The sequence below is a fragment of the Anser cygnoides genome, chromosome 5 (genome assembly GCF_040182565.1).
Source record: "Anser cygnoides isolate HZ-2024a breed goose chromosome 5, Taihu_goose_T2T_genome, whole genome shotgun sequence".
Taxonomy (NCBI): domain Eukaryota; kingdom Metazoa; phylum Chordata; class Aves; order Anseriformes; family Anatidae; genus Anser; species Anser cygnoides.
This window is the reverse complement of record NC_089877.1, coordinates 5,694,724-5,717,548: the sequence shown is the minus strand read 5'-3', so window position 1 is coordinate 5,717,548 and position 22,825 is coordinate 5,694,724. Positions and strand designations below refer to the sequence as shown.

At 41.0% G+C, this 22,825-nt stretch overlaps 1 protein-coding gene across 6 annotated transcripts in view; it reads left to right on the top strand.

Moving 5' to 3' along the window:
* Positions 1-4,327: 4,327 nt before the first annotated feature.
* The window catches only part of PIK3C2A (phosphatidylinositol-4-phosphate 3-kinase catalytic subunit type 2 alpha), a 49,613-nt gene continuing 31,115 nt past the window's right edge, over positions 4,328-22,825 (top strand). The window contains exons 1-3 of one of the 6 annotated variants that reach the window (XM_048070201.2): positions 4,328-4,470; positions 16,227-17,401; positions 22,486-22,586. In XM_048070201.2, coding sequence (XP_047926158.2) covers positions 16,292-17,401; positions 22,486-22,586 — 1,211 coding nt within the window. In that variant the 5' untranslated portion in view covers positions 4,328-4,470; positions 16,227-16,291. Of the gene's footprint in view, positions 4,471-4,870; positions 6,106-9,959; positions 11,247-11,466; positions 13,456-15,873; positions 15,999-16,226; positions 17,402-22,479; positions 22,587-22,825 lie in introns of those variants that run through there. The other 5 variants (XM_048070199.2, XM_048070200.2, XM_066997178.1 and 2 more) reach the window with 5 other exon arrangements.

Genomic DNA, 22,825 nt, shown 5'->3' with positions numbered 1-22,825 from the left:
TAGACATAATTTGCTTGAAGAAAATTGGGGTAAATATGAGAAATCTTTTATGAATTTCAAATGTGTGCCCTGTCATGCTATGCCATAGAGATGCTATTTAAATGATGCAGGGAATACCTAATTCTCTGTGCCAAGATCTGTAATAGTGTTTTGGCTTCTAGTACCTAAATTCTCGCTTACTGAAACAGGACCTGGGTCCTAAGAAATTAACCTAAGAGAAGATTTTACTTGCACTTGCAACTATTAGTGTTTTTTCTTTGTTGTTGGTTTTGGTTGTTGGCTTTTTTTTTTTTTTCTTCTATTTTGGTTTGCAAAGGGGAACTTTCTTATGTTTGAGCTTAAATGTAACTCTTACATAGCTGAAATTATTGTGTAGATTTTAAGAGCTATATATAAACCTTACCCAGTGAAAACACGTGATCTATTGCATAACAGTGAAACAATAAAAACAACCATGGCCTATTTATCTTTTTCATTCATTACCAACATTGATATCCCATTTCTTCCTGAAAGAACTTCACAATGAATTATTAATAACAACATACTATTAAATAAACATCTATAGATGTAAGCAGTAGGTATTTAAGCTTGAGTAAACACTTAAAGCAAGCCAAATGAGTATTAATAATACAATTTAAAATTAACAAGAAAAGGTATTGCGAGACTAATGGAGGAAGTTGTACTGAAAGTTCAACTTGGCATGTTTTTGAGGAAATAAGACTTTTGTTTTGGAGTAAAAAAGAACCTGTCTCCCTCTGCTGGTTTTAGGGGAAAAAAAAGTGTTAAAAAAAAAAAAAAAAAAAAAAGAACTAGCTAAAACTTTGATGCAAATTACCAAATGCAAGTTACCAAAACAGCTTAAAACTGTTGCCTTTAAGTAAGCAATAGTCACCTCGAGGACATTAGATCTGTCTTGGTTACTGAAGATTGGTAGATTTGTGTAGCAGTCACTGTTCAAGCTAATGGATTCTAAGTATATTCTAAAATTATAATTTAAGATTAATTTAAACTGTTTAGCTTCTAAGTCAAACATCACTGAATGCCATAGCTTTCCTGAAAAGCAGCCTAACGTTGGAGTCATAAACGTAGATGAATAATTTTAAATTCCTGCATAGTCTTAGTGTGTATCACAATTAAGCTTTTTTCTTTCAAACTTGAGTTCCTAAGGTGCATCATACGTGTAATCCACAGGCCATAATGCTTTTGAGGGCCACATGCCCAAGACTAGCTAGAGCCCCAAGCACAGCTTGCCAGCTGTAACAACTGCACAGGGCTTCCTTGACCTGCACGGGCCCTGTGATGTTGAGGCTGGCAGCTTTGGGATGGGTGCTGTGCACCAGCCCCAAATGCACCTGTGGGCTCCTGCAGGGCCATTGTCCCACACTGCTCCAGGAGACAGCGAGGAGCCCTGACATGGTCTGCGATGAGGACAGCGTTCAACAGGACGGAGGTGAATTTCATGTTGTAGTCCCCACCCTGATGAACAAATGTTTGGGAATTTCCTCGGAATACATGTTTGGGGATTTCCTGCACAAAGTAAGTACCATATTCTGGTACTTGTCACGGTATTTGCAAAGAGGTTTTTGTCCTTGGCGTAATATGCTCCATCTTCCGATTTTCAGAGGAAACATATTTGTCCTTCTAAAATCCCCGTGCTTCTACTAGCAATTTCTCATTCACAAAAAGGATGCTCTAACAATAGGCATCAAGTTTATTGCTTCCAATTAGTAAAGGGTGAGTAGCAATTCCAGTAGTTAAATTAAGGCATTCATCTGTTAAATTTAGAAGGCTTACATAAAATGTGTTTCAGGCTGAGAGGAAAATTAAGGCATTTTTCTTCTAAAAGTTTTTTTTTTTTTTTTTTAACTTCCAGATGTTCCTTCACCAAAACACTTTTTTGTTGTTGTTTTTTTGTTGGGTATAGCTGTGCTTTTAATCTGGGTCTACATCAAGCTTTCTTGTATCCTAAGTATTGTTTTAAAAGGCATCTGCCAGCTGCAGTTTATCAGATTGCCAGTTAATCCCAGTATTAGTATGGTTATTTACACAGGGTGATTTGTTTTTTTGCATGTGCTATGTTGGAATTATTTTGTGAAGTTTGAGTATTAGCACTACTGAGCACAGCACTTTGTCCAAACATTTGAACAAATTCTCTGTTTATTCTGCCTCTAATTTACAATTTAAATTTTAGTAAAAATACTACTCCATAAAATTATATGGATTTTTTAGTGCTCATCTATCTGCAGTACACCTTTTTTTCCCCAAGATGTATTTCTACGAGGTGTTTCCTGAGAACTCTCAGGGCAGCTGCGATACTCGGTGGATGTCTCAGACACCACAGATAGTAACAAGGCAGCGAGACTGCTGAGACACGCACCTTGCGCATTGTACTTACAGCAACACATTAGTAACTTCCTGTGTAAGCAATACTTAGGAACTGACGTCATGTTTTCATGCGGTAATGTGTAACTTGTAATTACCCATTTGTAAGCCAGTCTGCAGGCTATGTCATTGTTCCCTGTATTGACTCAACTGGGGGACAGTGCCTTTCTACTTTGAAGGTGGGCTTCTAATGCCGAGCAGTTCTCTCGAAGCAGAACCATTTTGGCTCCCCATTAGTAAAGGCCAAGCTACGGAGAATGCTTGTTGGCATCAGGTATAGAGACGCTGTTTCCAAAAGCTGTGTGGTACTGCTTCTAGACCATATCTGATAATTCGTATACATTTAATGCGAATGTCACTGAGAAACTATGAAAGCAGAGGCAAAAATATTGGTGTTGGAGTTGCTCTTCAGTGTAAGGGGTGAAAGCTAAGGAAGGAATAGCATATGCGGTTTGTATTTAGTGTGATAAAAGGAAATTGGTGCCTATTTAACATGAAGTACCTTAAGAATATTTTGCAGTAATGACATCACTAAAAAGGGTGGGATTAAATTGTTAAAATACATGCTAAATAGCAGGGAAAATTCCTGATAAGAAGGAGATAATTTCTAAGGGAAAGTCCCAGAAGGTTCTAGTTATCATGGGACTTGTACGCAAGCGTGAAAATGGTCTTCTATGATTGTGCATTAATCAGCAGAATGAACCAAATCATCTTTCCTTTCTCAGCTTCTGGTTCACATTTGACCCACTTGTGCTGTCACACATTGACCAATATTACGACGGTAGGTAGTCAATCAAATAGTCACGGTCTTGTTGGAATTCTTGGATATGGTAGCTGCCTTTTATTCCAGCTAAGCAGGTTAACACTCCTTTGTTTAGTGATGGATGAAATATAGAAAAATAGTTGTCCCAGGACTAACCCCCGTGGCCAGTGACTGGGAGGTGAAATCCAGGGCGGTTTCCTTTTCTGAGAAGGAAAGCAGCACACACATCACAGGTTCTGCTTTGTACCAGGAGGTGCTGGCCCATCAGTAAGAAAGGCACTCATACTCTAAAAAGTGACCTTCTAAATGCTGTTTATTAGAGCCAACACTGCACAGAAAGGGCGGATAGTATAGAGATCTCACCTCCCTTTAGAAGGTGGAAACCCTCAGCTGCGCAGCAGAATGAGCCTCCAATCCATGTCCAGCATGCTGTGCAGACCCTCTTCATAGGAAAGGGTTTCCCACGTCAGTTGTTACAGGATTTTCTTAGAAGAAAACAATGCTATTCATTATCTGTGCTGCCAAACAGAAAGGATGTGCGCATGGGCACCTCTTGCTGCACTTTTAAAGGACAGACCGCTGCCTAGCAAGAAATCTGGACCTTGAGAGCCAAGTAGATGTCTTGGGGGGGTAGATGTCATAGTGGGATTTTGTGCTTATTGATTGCAAATAGCGGTCTGCTATCAGAAAGCATCAGCTTCTTTTCTGAATAACCTACAGCCTGAAACCTCCTTGATGGCTTAGAGTCAAATGGCAGTAAGAACTTTGTTAATCTGCGTAATTAAAGAATCACGCCTATGATGCTCCTACAGGAACATACTTTGTGTTAACTTTTCCAAGTTCTGGTTTTGCAAGGGCTTTCACTGGCGCTGCTGGTGCCAGGTCAGGATTTACCCTACAGAAGATGCTTAGATTGTGAAGCGATGGGGTTTAACTATAATCGCACGGCAAACGGCAGTCAGTTTGCGACTCGGCTTCGTTAATTCATTTATGTTGTAGCTTCTAAACTGGCTCTTCTCGTGCGTCTTCTGCGTTTCGCGGTGTTTTGTATCGTGTGGAGCTTGTGCAGCGACGGGGGCCCACAGGGGACGAAATGGCGGTGGGCGGCCCGGAGCCGGGCCCTGCCCGCGGCTGCCGCTCGGTGCCCGGCCGCGGGGCCGGATGTGAGCGCACGGCGGGCGGGAGGGAGGAGCGGGGAACGGGGAGGGACGGAGGGAAGAGAGGCAGGGACCGGAGCAGGGAGGGGGGACCGGAGGGCGGCTGCAGCCCGGCGGCGGGCGGGAGGAAGCGGAATGGCCGCGGCCGCGGGGCGGCGGCGCTGCGAGGTAGGCGCCGTGTGTCGGGACGGGGCCGCGGCTCCGCTCCGGGCCGGGTCCCCTCCTCCGCTGGGTCCCCTCGGGGGTCGCGGCTCCGCCACCCTCGGCCTCCGGGGAGCCTCCGGGGGGCCTCCGGGCCCGGGCGGGCAGGTGTGCTGCGGGGAGCGGGGCCTGCGGGGCTCCGCCGGTGCCCTGCGTTTCCTGGAGCGGGGCCGAGGAGCGGCGAAAAGCCCCCGCTGCTCGTGGAGGCGGGGGGCTCAAGGTACTGCCGGGGGCTAGCGGGCTGCAGGGGGGTAAATCCCACCGCCTTCAGCACAAAACTCGGGAGCGACTCGGGCAGATCCGCTGAGAGCAGACGGACGGTGGAAGGAAGTTGTGGAGAAGGTAAAGCCGGTGGGAGAAGGCGAGTAAGGCGTTTGGAGCCAAGTGGCCTTTCCTTGAAGAAACCAATAAACTCACTGGAGCCTGTGCCTCTGTAATGTTGTGCTCTGCTTGATAACCTTTTACGTGAAGGTGGATGTTGATTTAAAAAAAATATACGTCGAAGGTCTCAAAAAGACTTTCAAACTTCCTTTTTTCCTGATTGTTTGTTAAAGTAAACTTGTCCTGCTTGATTACAGTCGTAGTAATCCTGCTTTGGAAACTCGAGGTTCCTCTTTCTTTATGGAGTATTGCTCTCGTCACCAGCGAGGCAAACGTACAAGCTCCTCAGGACAAACAAGCAGCGTATACGAGCATACATTGGTGACTTAGGTGCTGGTCTCTCTTGAGGAGCTCTGTACAGCAGCAAAGAGAAGGGAATGCTTGAAATGGAAAATGATGCCTTTCAAAACTTCAAGTAAATAATTCCTTTCTGAGGGTGTTCTTCTGTTTCTTACTTCTCAGACTGAGTAAAATTGAAACTGCTGATATTTGTTACCCTATGCTGCTATCATTAATTTGTCCCTGCTGTGTAGCTGGAGAAACTTGAATTAAAACCTTGCTTACAAACATGAAAATGCTGAGATGATGTTTTTTTGCTGTTGGTTTGTTTTGTTGTGTTAGGTTTTGGTGTTGGACCAAACCAGACTAGTATAGGACTAGCTAGAAAAACTAATCCCATGGGGAATTTGAATTTGATCAGAGCAGGGTTGCATACTGTGTATTTTAAAAATCTTGATCAACGTGAAGGGCATCCTATGGAAACTTCAAGAAAGAAAAATAAAGTAACATTGATTGGTAGGACACTGTAAGGATAACATGAGTAGAGTTCATAACATAGTACGTGCTTTGAGGCCAGCCTTAATGATGTTCAGATAAAGCTCTTATTTTAGAACGATTGCCTCTTAGTGTCTGCAGTTAGTGTAGAAATAACTGTGGGATGGATTTGTTTGTTTATTTTTAGAGTAATGCAACAAATTTAAAAATGAATGAGGGCGGTACAAACGTAAATTGCTTGCTTCACAGCAGTGTAACTGTAAATATGTTCCTGTGATGTGGATGTGACGTGTAATTACTTACCAGAACCGGAGTTCAGTTTTTATCGGCAGTGGTCAATAACATCAGTCATCTCAGAGAGCATTCATCCAGCCCTTTGTGCATGGAGAGGCTGCTGGGGTGTCACTTTCTGCAGAAGAATGCAGAAGCTGTTTCCAGACTGGGCAAGTAAGTGAAGGAGGAAATGTTTCTAAGCATGCCAGTAATGGTGAACCTCATTTATTCTATAAGTCATTTAGAATAAAATGTTTTCTTCAAAGCTCACTTTAAAAAAAAAAAAAAAAAGTTAGGAGAAGTGCTCCTTTGATCTCTACTTTTCAGTAGAAATGCAGTCTGCAGTTGTTTAGACTAAATTCAGTTTGTTCCAAGTGGTGATCACTCAGGAATGCTTTCATTGAGAAATTGAAGTAGAGAGAGATGCCTGCACATTTTGTGTACCTCCTAGTTTTCAGGTGCTTGGCATTAAAATTCTGACATCCCTTTTGTTGATCCGTTTAAAAAAATTTAAAATGGGATGCTCATGTGGTGTTTGCGTTGAGACTGTCGCTTGTTCCGATCTAGAGGTTGGTTTGTGCAGGATAACCTGGATGAAATAACTTCGTCTGCGCAGAGGTTGCAGCTGGTAGGTCTCAGTGTTGCTGGTGATGTTAGGAGTTGCCGAAGACGCATCAAGAACAGGTCGGTGATAACTGATCTGCTCTCCTGCATAGGCTGTAGTCACAGTGGAAGAGCTCAGGGTTGATGACAGCGTTGTTACAAGGTAGGTGTTCCAAGCCCCATGTGCAGTTGGACAAATTCCTGCAGGAAGAACACATCACGGTTGTTAAATATTAGACAAGTTAACTCAGGAATTCCTTGAGCAGCATATTAGTGGAGACTGGAAGAGGATTTTGAGGAAATGTCATTGCTTGCTTGTCCTGGTTTAACTTTTTTTCACCTATGCCCTTCTGAAACCACCCAGAGACAAGTTAAGGACGAGATGAACCTGTGGTCTGACCCAATATAGCCATCCTGTTACTTTTCTACTAGGGAAGTGTAGTGGATTTTGTTTATTTTTTTAAAAGCTCATTGCTTCAAGTAATCTCATAAGCATTTTAATATGTAAAGCTAAGAGGTCCATGTAAACAGTGCATTTGTTTTGTCAGTAATTAACAACTGTTTAATACTTTCATGCATACCAGGTTGGTGACTGAGAAGCATCTGCTGGTTATAACTGAAACTGTGCAAGTTTCCTGCCTGAGGGGAAACTTGTCTGCTGAAGCAAGTGGTAGAAATAATTTGGCTACTGCAGCAGAATTGCATTTGTTAGACCAGCAGGTTGGTACTAATACGGTGATGCAGAGGTAAGTCTAGGACAGAGCTGCGGTGACATGGTTTTCTCTCCATATTCTATTAATGTTTTTGATATGTTAAAGGAATATCCTGTGCAGAGCCAGGGAACAGATTAATAGAATAGGAACTTTGCAGGGGAGAGTTTTCTCCCTAAATAATAGCATGAACTTCTTGCATTTTGGTGTGTTTTTGGATGTTTTGTGAAATTAGGAGGATATTTGGAGGGCTTACTTCGGGCATATAAGAAACTTTTTTTTTTTTTTAAACTCTGTGCTGTAGAGCCTTACGTGGCTATATGGTGTTTGGGCATCTTTTTTCAAGTAATTGGATGGCACGAACGTTTCTTTCCTCTTTTACCCTGTCCTTCCCACCCCTCGAGACTTTGTATATTTTTGATTGAAGAGGATATTTAGCTTCTTCAAACCACTGCTATGAGGGGTTAGTGGAAGTACTTCTACAGGTAGATGCTGGGGATAGTTCATCATGCCCTACTGTGAGCAGGCCTGTGCTTTATGAATAACTTAAACTCTGTGATGTTGCTGTCTGGGTAGAGCCTGAGCACTCTTCTCATAACTGACCCTTTTTTGAGCAGGAGGTTGAGCTAGGGATCATCTGAGGCCCCCTGCAATCTTAATTGTTCTATGATTCTTTGAAAGTGATGCTTTAAAGTAAAATTACTTTGCAAACCGTGGATTACTGGGTGAATTATTCAGATGGGGAATCCAAGTATTTGGGGCACTGGCATTGCTTAAAAGGAAGGCATACCTTAAACCAGCAGCTAATGTTGATTCTGTGTGGAATATTTTGCATTACGTGTGGGTTTTCAAGTGTGCGTTGAAAAGAGAGATTGATGGGAAAAGCGTGTGAAAAATATGGGTGAACTAGAGAAAAGTGCAATTTTAGAGCTGGTTGAAAAGAAGAAGAGTTAGTAAAAAGTTTTTAAAAGCAAACTTCTGAAATAAGCAGAGGGAGTGGATATGAAAGCATTATTCTGCAAGGAGAAACATTGCAACAGAACCAAAATTCTTAGCCTTTGTCAAACAATGCTGGTAATAGGCTTGGCTGTGAGGGATGGAAAAAATCTTGGCCAAGTGCATTGGCGTGAAATAGCCTGGGATGCCATTGGTTTCATTATTGCTTTTTCTGGTATCTGCATTCAGAAAATACTGTGCAGCAGGAACAGAATTGCAGGTAGGCTGTTAAAGAGCTGGGAACAAAACAAGGCGAAATATGGAGATGTAGAAGACGCTTCTACAGCTAGTGAAACCAATGTCATGTTTCTTGTTGATTTGTGCTTTAAGGGCATCTTGACGTGATTTGAGTATTTATAAAGATTTTTCTGGTGATAAATCTTCCATGTCCAGTATTATGAGCTCACGCTACTGTTTTCTTCAGCTGCGGCACCCACTGTTGGCTGTGTTGGGTTGCACGTTTTTATGCAACTTACGCACAAGAATTTGATTCTCTTTAAGACCTGTATCTCTTTAACAGACATATGAAATGGCTGTTGGGTTCAGAATTTGAAGGGAGGGGTGTAACAGCGCAAACGTTTACAGGAAGCTGGCAGACGTGCTGTACCCAATCTGCACGTACCCACATCCACTGGTGGAGTGGGTTGCAGTGGCTGGTGGTGCGAGGCACTGCTTTGAGAAGGGGAAGAAAAACTTTGTGGCAGCAGAAAACACGTGCAGGTAGCTACAGCTGCCTATGCTGAAATTTGGCTAGAACACCGTGCTGGACGCTTCCTTGGAATGCTGTCTGGGAAAGTCGATCCAACATCGAGATTCTACATTTAGAAAGTATGCCTTATCTAGAGTCTTTTGCACAGTGGCATGGATGAAAATAGTTTGAAGTAGTGGACTTCGTAAGTGTTCCTATAAACACTGAAGCAGCTGAGGCTGGGGTTTTCGAGAGGCTTGTTGCCAATATCGAAAGACCTTGAAGTATTCCTGGAAGCTTCTGGTTCTAGTATTAGAAACACCCTATTCTTATTTAGCTCTCAAAATCAGAAGCTTTGTGATGAAATTGTACTTCCTGGATGTAAATGAATTGTTAAAATCTCAGTTAAGAGGTGCATGTTGGTCTCAGTACAGCTGGTGAGGTGTTTAGAGGCTATCCTGAATGACTTGAGTGAAATAGGAAAGTGCTGGGTCAGAGTTTGTGCCCAATTAAAAATCGCACCTTTATTTAAACCAGTGAAATTGGCTTCGAAAATTCTATAGATACGATCTGAACTGAAATGGATTTGACCTTTCAGTTAACAGTTAATCTCATCCATGAGGAGGTATCCTCTGATTTTGCTACGAGTGTGTTAAAGAAGCTGTTGAGTGTTAATGGAAAGGTAGCGAGATAGAACGGTAGCTGAAACGCTAACCTTTTGCTGCTTCTGTACGCCTTATTGAACAACTTGCAATCTAAATCTAACAGTATTTTAAAAGAAAAAAGGGACTTCTTGTCTGAAAGGATTGTTGTAGAACTTGCATGTCTGTCAGTAAATTCTTTACAATTCGTTTGACATAATTTATTTACATTTCTTAACAGGTGTATCTGCAGCCCATTAAGTTCTTCCAAACTGAAACAGAAAAGATAAATGAGCAGATTGATGTTGGAAGTATTTTTTGACTTTAAGCAGCTGCTGTTAATATATATATATGATATATATATACTTATTTATTTTGAAAGAAGATCAGTCTGATTATATCCTTAATTGCTTAGGTTATTTGACCTTTCTAACAAGTAAACAGTTCCCGTACTTTGTGGAGAGTGATGATGTAAAAAGAAAGAGTATAAGCTCAGGACAGGAGTGATAAACCAAGTAATACCAAAGTTGTGCTCGATGTACAGTCCGTCACGCAGCTGAAGAATCTGTTTGTTTCCTAACGTATAATGTACCTGGAAATAATTATTTTATTAGATGCATGGGAGGGATAAACAGTTGTACCCCAGCTTAATGCATATTCAAGAATTAAAGTATCTGGTACGTTAGTTGTTGCATGTATTTGAATTAAAATAAAGCCTTTGCTCTCTCAAGCATTGCTGGGATGATTTCTCTGCTTTTTCTGTATCTTGTTTTCACTTCATGCGTGGTGATGACACCGTCAGAATCTCTTCTCTGTTAACGTTTTGTCCTAGTTCCTTTCCAGTCTCTTTCTGCCCCCCCCCCCCCCAAATGCACATACTATGTTGGCAAGCCCGTAAGTAACTCTCAGCTGACTTACTTGATGAGGTATCGGTGCAGTTTTCTCTATTAGTAGCAATCTGTGAATGCACCTGGCAGGGAGGCTTTTGAATGTCCGAGTTCCTGTGTTTTTTCTTGCTAAGGAGTTTTCCTGCTGTGGCAAATGTCTGGCTATGAATTCCTTTCCAGCTGACTAGTACTTTCCGTAGTATATTACTGCTGTCTTATTTTGCAGAAGTTTCCCCGGCTATCCCACAAAACTGCTACTGTCTCTGGTATGCAGGCAAGATAGGTTAATTTTTAAGTTAGCTATTATTCAGTATTAGGCAAATGCCTTACATTTTTTTTTATTTTTTATTTTTTTTAACAGGGAGGTATTGTGAAAATTGTGCTTGTTTTGAGGAAGCTCTGCCTACAATATGTGAAGGTTTTACTTTATAAAGAATTTAGGAAATGGTCTGACACGTTATCATTACTTCTGTATTTAGTGCTGGAACTCCAGAGTGTTTTTGAACTGATTTGTTGTCGTTATAAAGTGTCTCTTAAGGATGAATTGCAAGTAGTATGAACTCTGTGCTTGTTTAGCACTAGAACAAATTACAAAGATTGCTAAAAACAAACAAACAAACAAAACCAACTTGATTGGCTTTCGTTTGCTTTTTTATTTTTGAGGAGAAAATTGTTGTGCAACTCAGCTGAAGTAGAGGAGAATGTTAGCATGGTCATGAGCAGATGGTGAGATTACCTCTGCCTGAGGTGGTGGGATTTGTCTCTGATAAAATGTTCCTTGCTTATTAAGGTAGGAAACTAATTTAGATTTTTTGAGTCTCTCTCCTGGTAGAGATGTGACATCCCGTGCATCATTCTCCTGATGTTTCTTACCAAAAATCTTTAAATTCCTCGTTAGAAAGAATTGCTTCCTGGTTCATTTTTGTACATGTGCTGGAGCGGTCCGTAGGTAAATATGTTCTGTTTTTATGTAAGCCTCTGTAAGTGAGAATCTGTTTTGAAATAAATTTTCATCCCGTTTAGAGGCTTTGATGTGAAGGAGATTGTCGGACGTCTGCTGCTTCTTGGCTCTTGTTTATAAAGTTTTGCTGCTGTATACTTGATAAGCATTATTCTGTTAAATAGATTTGCATGGCAATCAACAGGTACACGGCTGAGCAAACGAACATTGCACTCTAAACAAGTGTATTCAAAATTGCGACCGAGGAATTGTTGCTTTTAGGGAAACCCAGCCTGACTCGAGCCAGAGAAAGGCCTGTGGATTTCTACCTTCCTGCATCTGGTGGAACGCTTCCAGAAAATACTGCTTACAGGTACCCTGCCTCACTACAAGACAGGGATTACCTTCAGTCAAGACTGTAGATAAGTCAGGTGTTGAGGTTTTTAGACCTTCTTTTAAAGAAATGTTGAAGCAGGCAGTATTGATCAGTTACCACTAGGGCCAGGCAAGCATGGTGATGTTACACAAAGTATGGGTACGTATGTTTTACTGCAAATTTTGGGGAAAGTAAGTCATGGAGGGGATCGTTTTATTGCTTTCAAATCTCCGTTGTAATCCCTCCAGATGTTCCCAGGTTTTTGGTTTTGTTTTGGGAAGCGTTTGACGAGTTCTTTAAGGATTTCGAAAGAGAATTGTGCCTTTGAAGGTGAGAACCTCTTTTTGCTGAGAACTTCTCTTTTTTTACTGTTGCTTAAAATAGAGTGTGCAGTAGTTGAGATGAGAACAATCTTGGCTCTAAGGATTACTTTCAGGTCTTTCGATGCCTTCCAGTTGTTGCAGACTCTCATGACTTCTCACGGTGTGGCCCCGAGTGGCTCAGGGATCTCTCTTTCCCACCTCTGGGATTTGATCCGAAACATTCTTCGGGGTGCTTGGGAAGTTCCTGCTGATGGTGCAAGTGAAATTTGCCCTTCTCTTTTTAAGTGCTGGAGAGGTTTAAATTTTGCTAGCTGTCTGCCTTTGAATTTACATGGCTGCAAATTCAAAAGTTCAAAGCGAAGCTCATCTTTTTATGTGAAAATGTTAGCCGACGCAGTGTCATTAACATTAAAAGTAGGCTTGCCTTTATTTTAATGATCCTCAAGTCGGGGGAGCTTTTCTTCTGATCTTCTATCATGTGATGAATTTACTGTATAAAACTGGTGTGCAGAACAAGGTTTTGCTAAAACTCTTGCGGTGTTATCAGATGTTTTTAATTTTGAACTGTTTGAAAGCTGCAGTCTGCTTATCAAGTTTGACAGAGATTTACACACTGATTTGATTTTAGAATTGTCCTGAGGACAGGGCTTAAATAAAGTGATCAAACTTGAGGGTGTACATGGTGGCAGAGTCTGCCTTGCAAAAATAAAAACCCAATTCAGGTTTCCAGATAGCAAGTGATAGTCCTAATCTTCAGGTCAGCACTCCAGCTTTCTGCCAGTGCAAGCGTGCAGTCAAACCGAGAAAAATGCAGCACTGTCGAGTGAAATTGTGAAAGAAATGAGCAGTTATTGAGAGAGTGGGATTCTCTGGATGTACGGGCGGGCGTGCTGCAGTAGCTGTGCACCATGTTTCCGAGCGCCGAGGAATGCGTGTTTGTCTGCAGGCATGACTCGCTGAAACACTGCCTTGTTGTGAGTGGGAGACGGCTTGGCGAGAAGGGAGATCAAAGCTGTCGAGTTCAGCAGAAAAATAAGGTTTCCTACTTCTTAAGGAGCCAAAGCTACTGTTACTTGGTTTATATATAGTTGCGTTGAAGGCCGTATAATCGTGGTGTTTTTTCTCCTTCAGAAAAACGACTTGCTCTCGCTGCTACAATTATCAGGCGGCACCAGAATGCGCTGATAATATTCTGCCAAGTTGTTGCCCAAATAGTTCTCAGTAGTCCTAGCAAGTGTGATCATCTTTCAGTTTGTTTGAATAAAATTCGGGAGAAAGATCCTGCTGCTGTTCAGAATCCTTGGGCAACAGCAAGGCTGCAAAAACTGCGCTTCATGCTCCTGCTTCCTGGAAAAGCCAGGTAGGAATAACTGAGAAAACTTCATGAATTGGGAAGTGCAGGGTGGTCTTGCGTCTGGAGATTTAACAGAGCGATTTTAACCATCTGCGAAGTATTCCGTATAGCTTTAAGAGAAGATTTAGGGAGACCGTCCTGCCAACAGGAGCCTAGAAAATGACCGAATGTTGCGGAAGGCTGCAGCTCCGCTGTAAACCCGATCGGGGCCTGGTCCTAACCATGGAGAAAGCCAGCCCGACATTTTTCCTCATCGGTTCCCCTGTGGGGTCCAACACTCTGCTGTGCAGGTGGGCAGTAGGTGGGGCAGCACTTCTTTCTAATGGCAGTAGTTGTGGCTTTGACGAACGCCAGCCTGTGCAGCCTGATGTCCTGTAAGGGAATGGAGCTGGTGCCTGCCTCTGCGGTAGAGTTTCGTCTGTGTTGAAAATCATTATTTCGTGGAGCGGATGCATACGAATAGGCTCTTCAAGACTTCATTCCCCAGGAATTCAGTTGTGTAGCTTTCAGTTTTTAACTTTGTTGGTCTGTCACTGGTTCAGTGATCAGCATCTGTCTGAAATACACCTAACAAAGCAGGAACTCCATAAGCACAGGATGTTTGTTTAGCATTGTGCTGATTTTGAGATACATTGTACACATTGGTCTTAACCATTCTAAAGAGAGCTGTTAAGAATGTAAAGTCCTAGGTTTTAATAGGGAAGTTACATCCTTCATCATAAATCCATAAATCATCTAAGCTAAATTTAATAATTCTTTAGATAACTTGCATGCCTTTTTTTTTTTTTTTTTTACTAACTAGTAGGGGTTTCATTTTAAAGACAGAATAAACCTTTCCTCTCTTAGCTTACAGCTAAGGGATAGGTTGATGGGAAAGGATTTTGGTAGCTCTTAATTAAAGAAATGGTAAACAGCTAAGTTGCATGATAGTGCTATGGGGCTTTGTACAATTAAGGTCAGGAAAATGTTGTATTCTTGAGCTGCCAGTGGCATTTGTTCTGTTTGAGCTATTCCTTTCAGTGCTTAGCACCAAAATATTCCTCATTTCTAGGGGACATCACAGTTCTTGACCTAGGACCGTGTTGTAGGCATTACAAATACAAATGTCTTTTTTGTTTTCATCACCTTTTTGGTACAGTTTCTCTCTAAAGGGTGGTTAGAAAGTTGTTACAAAAATTGGTTGACTTCACCCTTCACTGGAGCGGGCTTGTTTTAAAAATAAAATGGGGGAATATCTCTGGGAGAGTGGAGAAGGGGAAAAAAAAAAAAGAAAAAAAAAACACACATTTTTTTCCTGCAGTCTTGTGGTACCTGTAACATCAGTTCTGGTATAATCTTGTTTTTTGAGGGGTTTGACCTGAATCAGGCTTAGCTGAAATGTATAGAACCTTTTGTAAAGAGTCCTTCATAGTATAAGCCACTGCAGTGAAGTAGATGAAACAAAAGCTTGGCCAGAGTCTTAAAGAATTTAAAGAATCTGTTAGAAATCTGCTAAGAATCTTGCTGTCCATGTGGCGGGTCGACAGAAGTACAGTGTGGTTGAAGCACGTATCTCTGGTCTGATTCGAGGAGAAATAACTTCTGATGGGTACGAATAGCAAGGGAATACAAAGACAGTTTTTATCTGTATTTTCTGCAAATAATTTTTTTTGTCTTTTATTTTGTTTGATTTGCTTGTTGCACGACTTAAAGCCGTGATGATTTACATTGAGAGGGCACATCTAGTTCAGCGAAACTGTGTTTTAATGAGGATTGCTGTTTATGTAAGCCTCCTAGCAGAAACTCATTATTCGTGATTTTTATCTTGCTGCTTGATATGCATACTAGCTGTTGCTGGAAGACAGCTTATCTCTTGGAGTCAACGCTAAGCCGGCTGTGTGTAAAAGCTGTAGAATACAGCAGAAATAATATGGAAAACTAACACACTTCTTGTGACGATCTGTTGTAAGATTATTTTAATACAGAGGCATAAAGATTGTGGTGAATATGGGAAGTAGTATAATGGTACCAAGCACAAGATTGAAATTGGAGGAATGTTAGATGTCGTTTTCTTGGAGGTGGCCTTAAGCAAAAGCAACCTTCCAGAATTTCTTCCCTTACATAAGTGAATGACACTTCCTTTCAGGGGCCATTAAAGCAATTACTTAATGAGCAGCTGCACTTAAATAATTTATCTTGCTTGTCCAAGGAATAACATTTCATAAGTGCTATTTACTGGTTAAGGGGGTAAAGTACAACTTAATTTTCCAAATGAAGTAAGGTCATTGAGCATTGTAACCATGAGCATTGTAATCATGGTACAGTGACCAATTTGCCAATTCTGTTGTTGTTGCGATATACTGAAGTAAACTGGGAATCCTCCAGATTGTGTGCTTTCTCAGTACTAGTATCCGTATGGTTTTCAGAACAATTTCTATTTTTCAGGGATTGAAGCTGGTTAAGTGTACAGAACTGCTTCAGAGCTGAAGTCCGTTAGGTACCTGAATACACCTTTTCCGTGTCTGAGGTTTAGTGGTGCAGAAAGAAACTAAGTAATTCTCTACCTACTGGTAAGAACTAGTAAAAAAAAAAACAGATGGGTCTTTCAGAATGCTAAGGCTGTGAACTTAATTGTGTGGCTTCTCTTAACTTGGATCAAAAAATCTGTTCTCTTTCAGGATTTTCTGCTCTAGGCTTCTGAATTACATGTGCAACCTTGTAATTTGGTGGTGTATGGCTTAGTAGTTCTCTGCATATGATTTCTTACATGGTTTTCTAATGTTTCATTTCCTTTTCAGAGCTGCTGAATCTATTCCGAAGCCAAGGGTAGCCAAGCAGTACAAGGGAAGTGTTGCTTCTTTCAATGGACATCTGCTCTCGCGGTATGGCCCAGATATCCAGTAGCAATGGATTTAAACAGCGCTCGTCACCTTCTTTGGCAACAGCAAGGTCAAAAGATGTGGACAAAGAGGAGGCGTTGCAGATGGAAGCTGAGGCATTAGCTAAGATGCAGAAAGAAAGAGGTATAGCTGGTAACAAACAATCTTTTCATTCTGTAAGCAGCACCAGGCAAAAAGCACAGACACACAACAAACAGGACCACGATCTCATGGTGTTTCCAGAGTCTGATGCCAAGAGAATGGAAGATAAACTAAGTACCATTGACATAGAGAAGCTCACTCATGCTGAGCTAGAGAAACTGCTGCTGGATGACAGTTTTGAATCTAGTAAAGCCCCTATGTTACCAGTAACTCCTATTTTGAGCCCATCGCTGTCTTCACAATTTTATCTTGGGCCTGCTGGTCAGAGAGGACAGTGGACACCTGGGATACCAGCACCTGTGACATGCACTTTACCTCCTATTTACCCCTCAGCTTCTTATACAAAACAGACTGGTGTATTTCAGAACGGATTCCATCCAAGTATGTCCTCCTATCACTCTAGAGAACCTCTTTATCTTGGTCTTCCAAGGCAGTCGCAATACATTTCATATCCGTTGGCAGCTACTACACCTTTCCATCCGCAAGGAAGCCTACCTATATATCCTCCAGTACTTACACCAGAAATGGCAAAAGTATTTGACAAAATTGCAAGCACCTCAGAGTTTCTGAAAAATGGGAAGTCAAGCACTGACTTAGAGATGACTGCTATAAAGTCTGCAGTTTCTGACCTCCCAGCCTCGGAAAGCTGCAGGGACATTAGTAAATTTGACTGGTTAGATTTGGATCCCCTAAGTAAACCAAAAGTGGATAGCGTGGAGACTTTATATAAGGCAGAGGGTGATGGAGAGATGGCTTCAAGTATGACAGCTGAAGATCCATGGGACGCTGTGCTGTTGGAAGAAAAGTTGTTAGTAACTTGTCATCTGGAAAGAAAAATTAATGGGAAATCTGCTGGAGCAACAGTTACAAGGAGCCAGTCCTTAAACATGCGAACGACTCAGCTTGCAAAGTTACAGGGCCAAACATCACAGGTGAGTAAATCAGTATTTTTAGGTAGTGGTATAATGGTAAAGATTAATCACAGTACTTAAAGACACTTCAAGTTCTGTTGTTAAGTATTACTGGGCTTGTGTGTCCAAATAATGTGATGTTACTGACATACGCATACTGATATTCAGAAAATTGAACGTTCCTACTAAACTAAGTCCAAAAGTAACTGGGATTATATGTGATTTTTCCAAATTTACCAGGGAAACTGCTGGTATTCAACACACTACAGAAAAGAAATAGCCTGTAGAGCAATGAAGTATTTAAATTACATAAATTCTTAAATTCATGAGTTAATCAGAAAAGGCTACAAAATAAAGACGGTGAGCTACATGTTGAGAGCTTTCATCATGAGCAGGCTTTTTCTCAGAGTTTGAATAGCGGGCTTTCCACCTTATATTTGAAGCTGTGTGGTTTTTTTGTTTGTTTGCTTGTTGTTGTTAGCTTTGACTATACTGCCTTTGTTTTAAAACAGTTTTCTGCTCTCCCGTTATGACTTGCAATCTTTTGCGGGACCAGTGTAATTTTCTTTTGTAGGCATAAATCTTTCCTTTTGTGCAGGAATGCTGGAGGGATGGTAACCAAACCTTTTGGATGTGCTGTTGTTGAAGGTGGGATGCCTGATGGGGGCGGTTGGGTCAGAAACCCTGTAGTTCTGCGCTGGAAGAGGGAAGGCCTTCTTGGTGTGAGGTTGTTTGCCTTAAGCAGGGCAAAAAGGTCATCTCTGCTCTAGAGAATCGCGGTCATTTTCATTAAAATTTCGAGATAAAAATGTCAACACAACCTTTGGTTATAGCACTCTTCTTTTTGGACGATGAGCACGTGCAGTTTCTATTTAAACTATACAGCAGTGATAAATGCTCTGGCGATCATAACTTTGTAGGCTGTCTCTTCTGCTTCATTGTGCCCTCAAAAGTACGTCCTACCCTATTCCAGTAAGAGTCCAGTAAGTGACTGCAAATTACTTCATTTTTCTACGTTTTTCAATTCCTGTTTTTGCGATAATTCCATCATAAAATAGGATGTAACTTTATAAAATATTAGTCACCTCACTAGAAAGTGAGTATGAATGCTTGTGCGTATTTTTGTTTTTTTTTTTGGTAGAGAGAGTACAGAGACTGAAGGAGAAGTCTTCAGTGGAAAAGTCTACACCCTGGCAAGGGTGGTGGTGGCAGGAGAAATCCCATTTGTAGAAACTGGCTGAAAGTAGGGGGCGGGGGTAAAAGGTTTGTTTGCCTTGGAGATTTAGGATTGCAGCTGTTTTGAATCTTATGTATTGTCTAAGTGTTTTTAGCAGACTGGGGACAAGCTGTAAAACCAACTGTTGCCAGTCAAGGTCATTTTCCAAACTGCTCCTTTATTTCCCACCCACCACCCCAAACGGGGCCGTTTCTTCCCCCCAGGAAAAGGAATATCCACTGGGCTGAAGCTTCATGTCTGAATTTCCATTGAGGTGAAATTGCTGGCTGCTGACTTGGAGTATTTCCTGTTTTTCTGGGCTAGTTGTCAGTATTCTGGCAAAAGTCTAATAGAAAGCCAGTGGAGAAAGACAAAAAAAAAAAAAAAAAAAAAACCTAAACCTTTACCTTTTTTTTTTTTCTTTCCCTACGATCACATTTTTAAAATGATGTGTGTGAAGATCTCAGGTCTAAGTTTGTTTTGTTTGGGTTTTTTTTTGTCCCCCCCTCAGTGTTAAGCTGGTACATCTGAGCTGAATTAGGCCAAGTGTTTTTTTGGAGAGGCAGGAAGGCTTGGGCTCTGCAGCAGTTTGCTTCTTCAGTTTGTCCTGTTGTCCAGTGGTGGGTTTGTCCGTCTTCCAGGGATGTTCAGGTGGTTGTCATGTAACTTCTGACCGGAACGGTGCTTCTGAGGCGCTGTCTGTAGGAAGTAATATCGGAGTGATTGTTGCTGAATTAAATCTTTTTTCTACCAATTCCATTTTCCATAAATTCTTTCAAGAATGCAGGATTTAAAAGGGTCTTTCCTGTTCATCGGGTCCAATCCCATGCTGTTTACAAACATTATCCAGCTAATCAAATTCTCAAACTCTGCCTTCATGTGTTTTATTTTCCTCCTGCTACTTCTGATTTAAAGGCTGTTCCAAGCCCTCACTGTTTTTCAGTCATCTGATTTCCATCAGAAATACATTTATAACTAGTTCCTAGGAAATTTTCTTCTTAACAGGATGGAACAGCAGCAACTTGAGATGATCCATTTTGGTGTCAACCCTTGCCCCTCGATGTCTTACAAGAAATTCCTGACAGCTTTCTTTGCAATCTCCTGTGTGACAGCTTCTTTCCTGTTTTTTTTTCTTTTTCTTTTTGAAGATGGTTTATGGGAATTTTAATTCAGTGTATGAGACCACATGTACCTTAATGCCTTGTACAGTGGCATTAATAAACTCTCATCACTGGGAGAGGTGTCCTGCTTCATATATTTCTTGTGTTTGTTTTATTCATGACAGCATCACATGAGCATATATTGATCCTGTGGTCAGCTAATGTATCTGAATCTTGTTAAGCCAACATTGTGGTATAATAGTCCAGTTCTAGTCTGTATTATAAAGTTAGCTGGCGATAAAAGCTGTAAATTACCAGCAGGGCTGTTTCTGTCTCTTGTTTAATGACAAGCCCCTCAAATTGATATCCTTTCCACGTAACCTGTTGCTTTTGCTTGTCCTGTGCATCCTCACTTTTTCTAGTTTAAATAACTTTCCATCTGGTATAGTATGAAGCTGAGCTCTCTAGATAGGCCCTATTTTTCGCAATTCTCTTGTATTTTAACCCATTTCCTCCAGATATGTATTTTCTTCAAAGTATTTTCTGAAGTCTTGTATCCTAACTAGCCTGAATCACTTTTTTCTTGCATCACCTTATAGTTTCACTGCTCCTTTAATCAAATCTACTAGTCAAAATTTCTAGTCATATATTTTGATTCCATCATGTACTTAATATCTTGAACCAATAGAAGGATTTGAGTTTTGCTTCGTATTTGATAAAGTATGTATGTATTTGGTATTTGCCCTTTAAATACTTCAGTGTTCATCTGTCTCCTTTCTGAAAGCAGAGGCATTTTGTCCTAGTTTAGATGTTGTCTTCTCTACCATTCCTAACCACAGGGTCTTTAAGCATTATATACTTGTGGGATCTAATTTAATTTGACTTTTGGTAGTTTACTGAATGGCGGGATTTTTTTTGAATGTTAAGAGAAATTGTATTTGCAGAGCACTTCTATTTTTGCAGGCTGTGCTGATAAGAGGCCTCTTGTTTAGTTTGGCCTGAAGTCCTACCTTACAAGTTATTTCCTGGTTGACTGATAGCTTTTGCACCTCTTAAATTTGCTCATCTGGAAGGTAAAGAAATTCACATCCTACTGGTAGCCCAAGAACCTAGTCACCCACCTAATGACTTCAGTGGGTTTTAACAAATTTCGTAGTTTATCAAAGCTTGTCCTCCTGAAATTATTTTCCAAGAAAATGATCAAAATCAAGTATTGAAATTTAACTAAAGAAGCAAGTGGGTATTTAATGCTCTTAAAGTAGGAGGTAATTCCCAACAAAGCATGTGTGATAACTTTAGGTCTTTCTCCTCATCCAGATGTGCCCCTGAGGTGAACTGTGGATAACCAAATGAACTTTTTTTTTCTTTGCTCATTACGTTTGAATTTCTTTTTTTAAGGAATCTCCTTTTGTAGTGCTTTTATACTCTGCTGTGGGTTGTCAAGTGCTTACTTGTAGTATCGCTTCTCACAGAAAATTTAACGTTTGTAACAGAAAATTTACCGCTCGTCTAGCGAGCTTCTGGATTTGAAAGTGGGGAGCTTTGTGCTGAGTCCTGCCCAGCAGTTCCTTGACTCTTTATCAAGGGTGTTTACCTTTCGCTTGGTGTGTTAGCTTCCTGTTTCCTTGTGGGGCTTTTTGTTGTTATTGTGTAATTGCATAAAGGGTACATGTGCTGGAAACAATAGCACAGGTTTGTCAGCGGGTCCTAACGCAGTTGGCCAGAAGCTATTTTTGTGTGCTAGAACTCATCTGCGATGTTAGGATGAAGCTTTCTAAACTTAAGGCCTGCTCCTGAATCTCTTTCCAGGCTTTGTAGCTTTCCTGCTCTTTATCGCTTGCCACAGTCTGGCTAATGCCCACTCACGTAGAATTTATCCTTTTGAACTGATCGGTGTTCATAAACCCAACCTTCCAGCTGGAATAACTAGATTGAAATGCAATTCAGATGATACATATTGGTTGTGTATATTATCCTGTTTAAGTGAATGCTATAGTACGTAAACATTAATTTGTTGGGCAAAACCCAGTGCTAAAATAAAAAGTAGCTACGGGTGGTCCAGGTGTGAGCCCTTTCCTCTGTCTGGCTTGACTCTGTCTGGTACCTGGTACGGTCTAATGAGATGAGATGCTAAGCTCATTTTGTCAGCTCATAATAAATAACCCATGTACTGGTTAAGTAGTTATTCACTATTTCAGCTAGTTAATTCCCTTCTAGATACTTCGTGGTTTACACTTTTGGGAGCAGCTGGTGGCTCATGGGGCGTAAGGTATTAAAACAGCACTAATTTGATACCGCCAGAGGAGCTGTCAGTTTGCGTTCTGCATGCTGCTTCCTTCCAGGGTACGATTTACCTTTTCCTGCTTTGTAGGAGAAGGTGGCAGTAGTCAGAACTGGTGTGTAACAGTTCTTTGTGGGACTCCTTGCTGAAGGCTGAATGGCAGAAGCGGAGGAAAAACGTTTGCCTTCCTCATCACGTTCAGCGAAGTGTGGCCGAGTGCCTGTTGTAATTGCTCACTGCTGAGGGCTCAGGAGCTGTTCTGCTTGCAACTTATTCTTAACTAGTATTGATACTGTCAAATAAATCAATTCCTTTCTTTAAGGAACTCTTTGGTTCAGTGAATCTTTACTTTTCAACTTGGTAATGACGCATGTTTTTCTCACTATGTAAATAGACAAAACTAATAATAAACCCCAGATATCTGAAATTCTGTCTGCTACATGTGACTCTGTAGGCTCTAGGAATATGTTTGCAGTTATTTAAATACTGTATTTTCTTTGAGTTGCAGAAAGACAATGGGACCACTGGCTTGCTGACAGAAAACGCACTTCTCCAAGAAATTGAAGGACAGAATCAAGAACTGTCAGCTTTTTCTCAAACAGTTATGAAGTAAGAAATTGATGAAATTAAATTAACTTTTGGAAAAAGAAGTTAAATAAATCATTATTACTTTTGTATTGGAAAAATTAAATTCAGTCAGAAGTTTTCAGTTCGAGAGGGCCAGCCCTAGGTTTTGGGGTTATTTTTGCTTGATGAAGCAGGTTTTTGGTATGTGTTTTTTTTTCCCTTTGCTTGTTCCAGTTTTTCCTGTTTTTAGCATGGTTTTCAAAAATGCAACAAAATTCTTA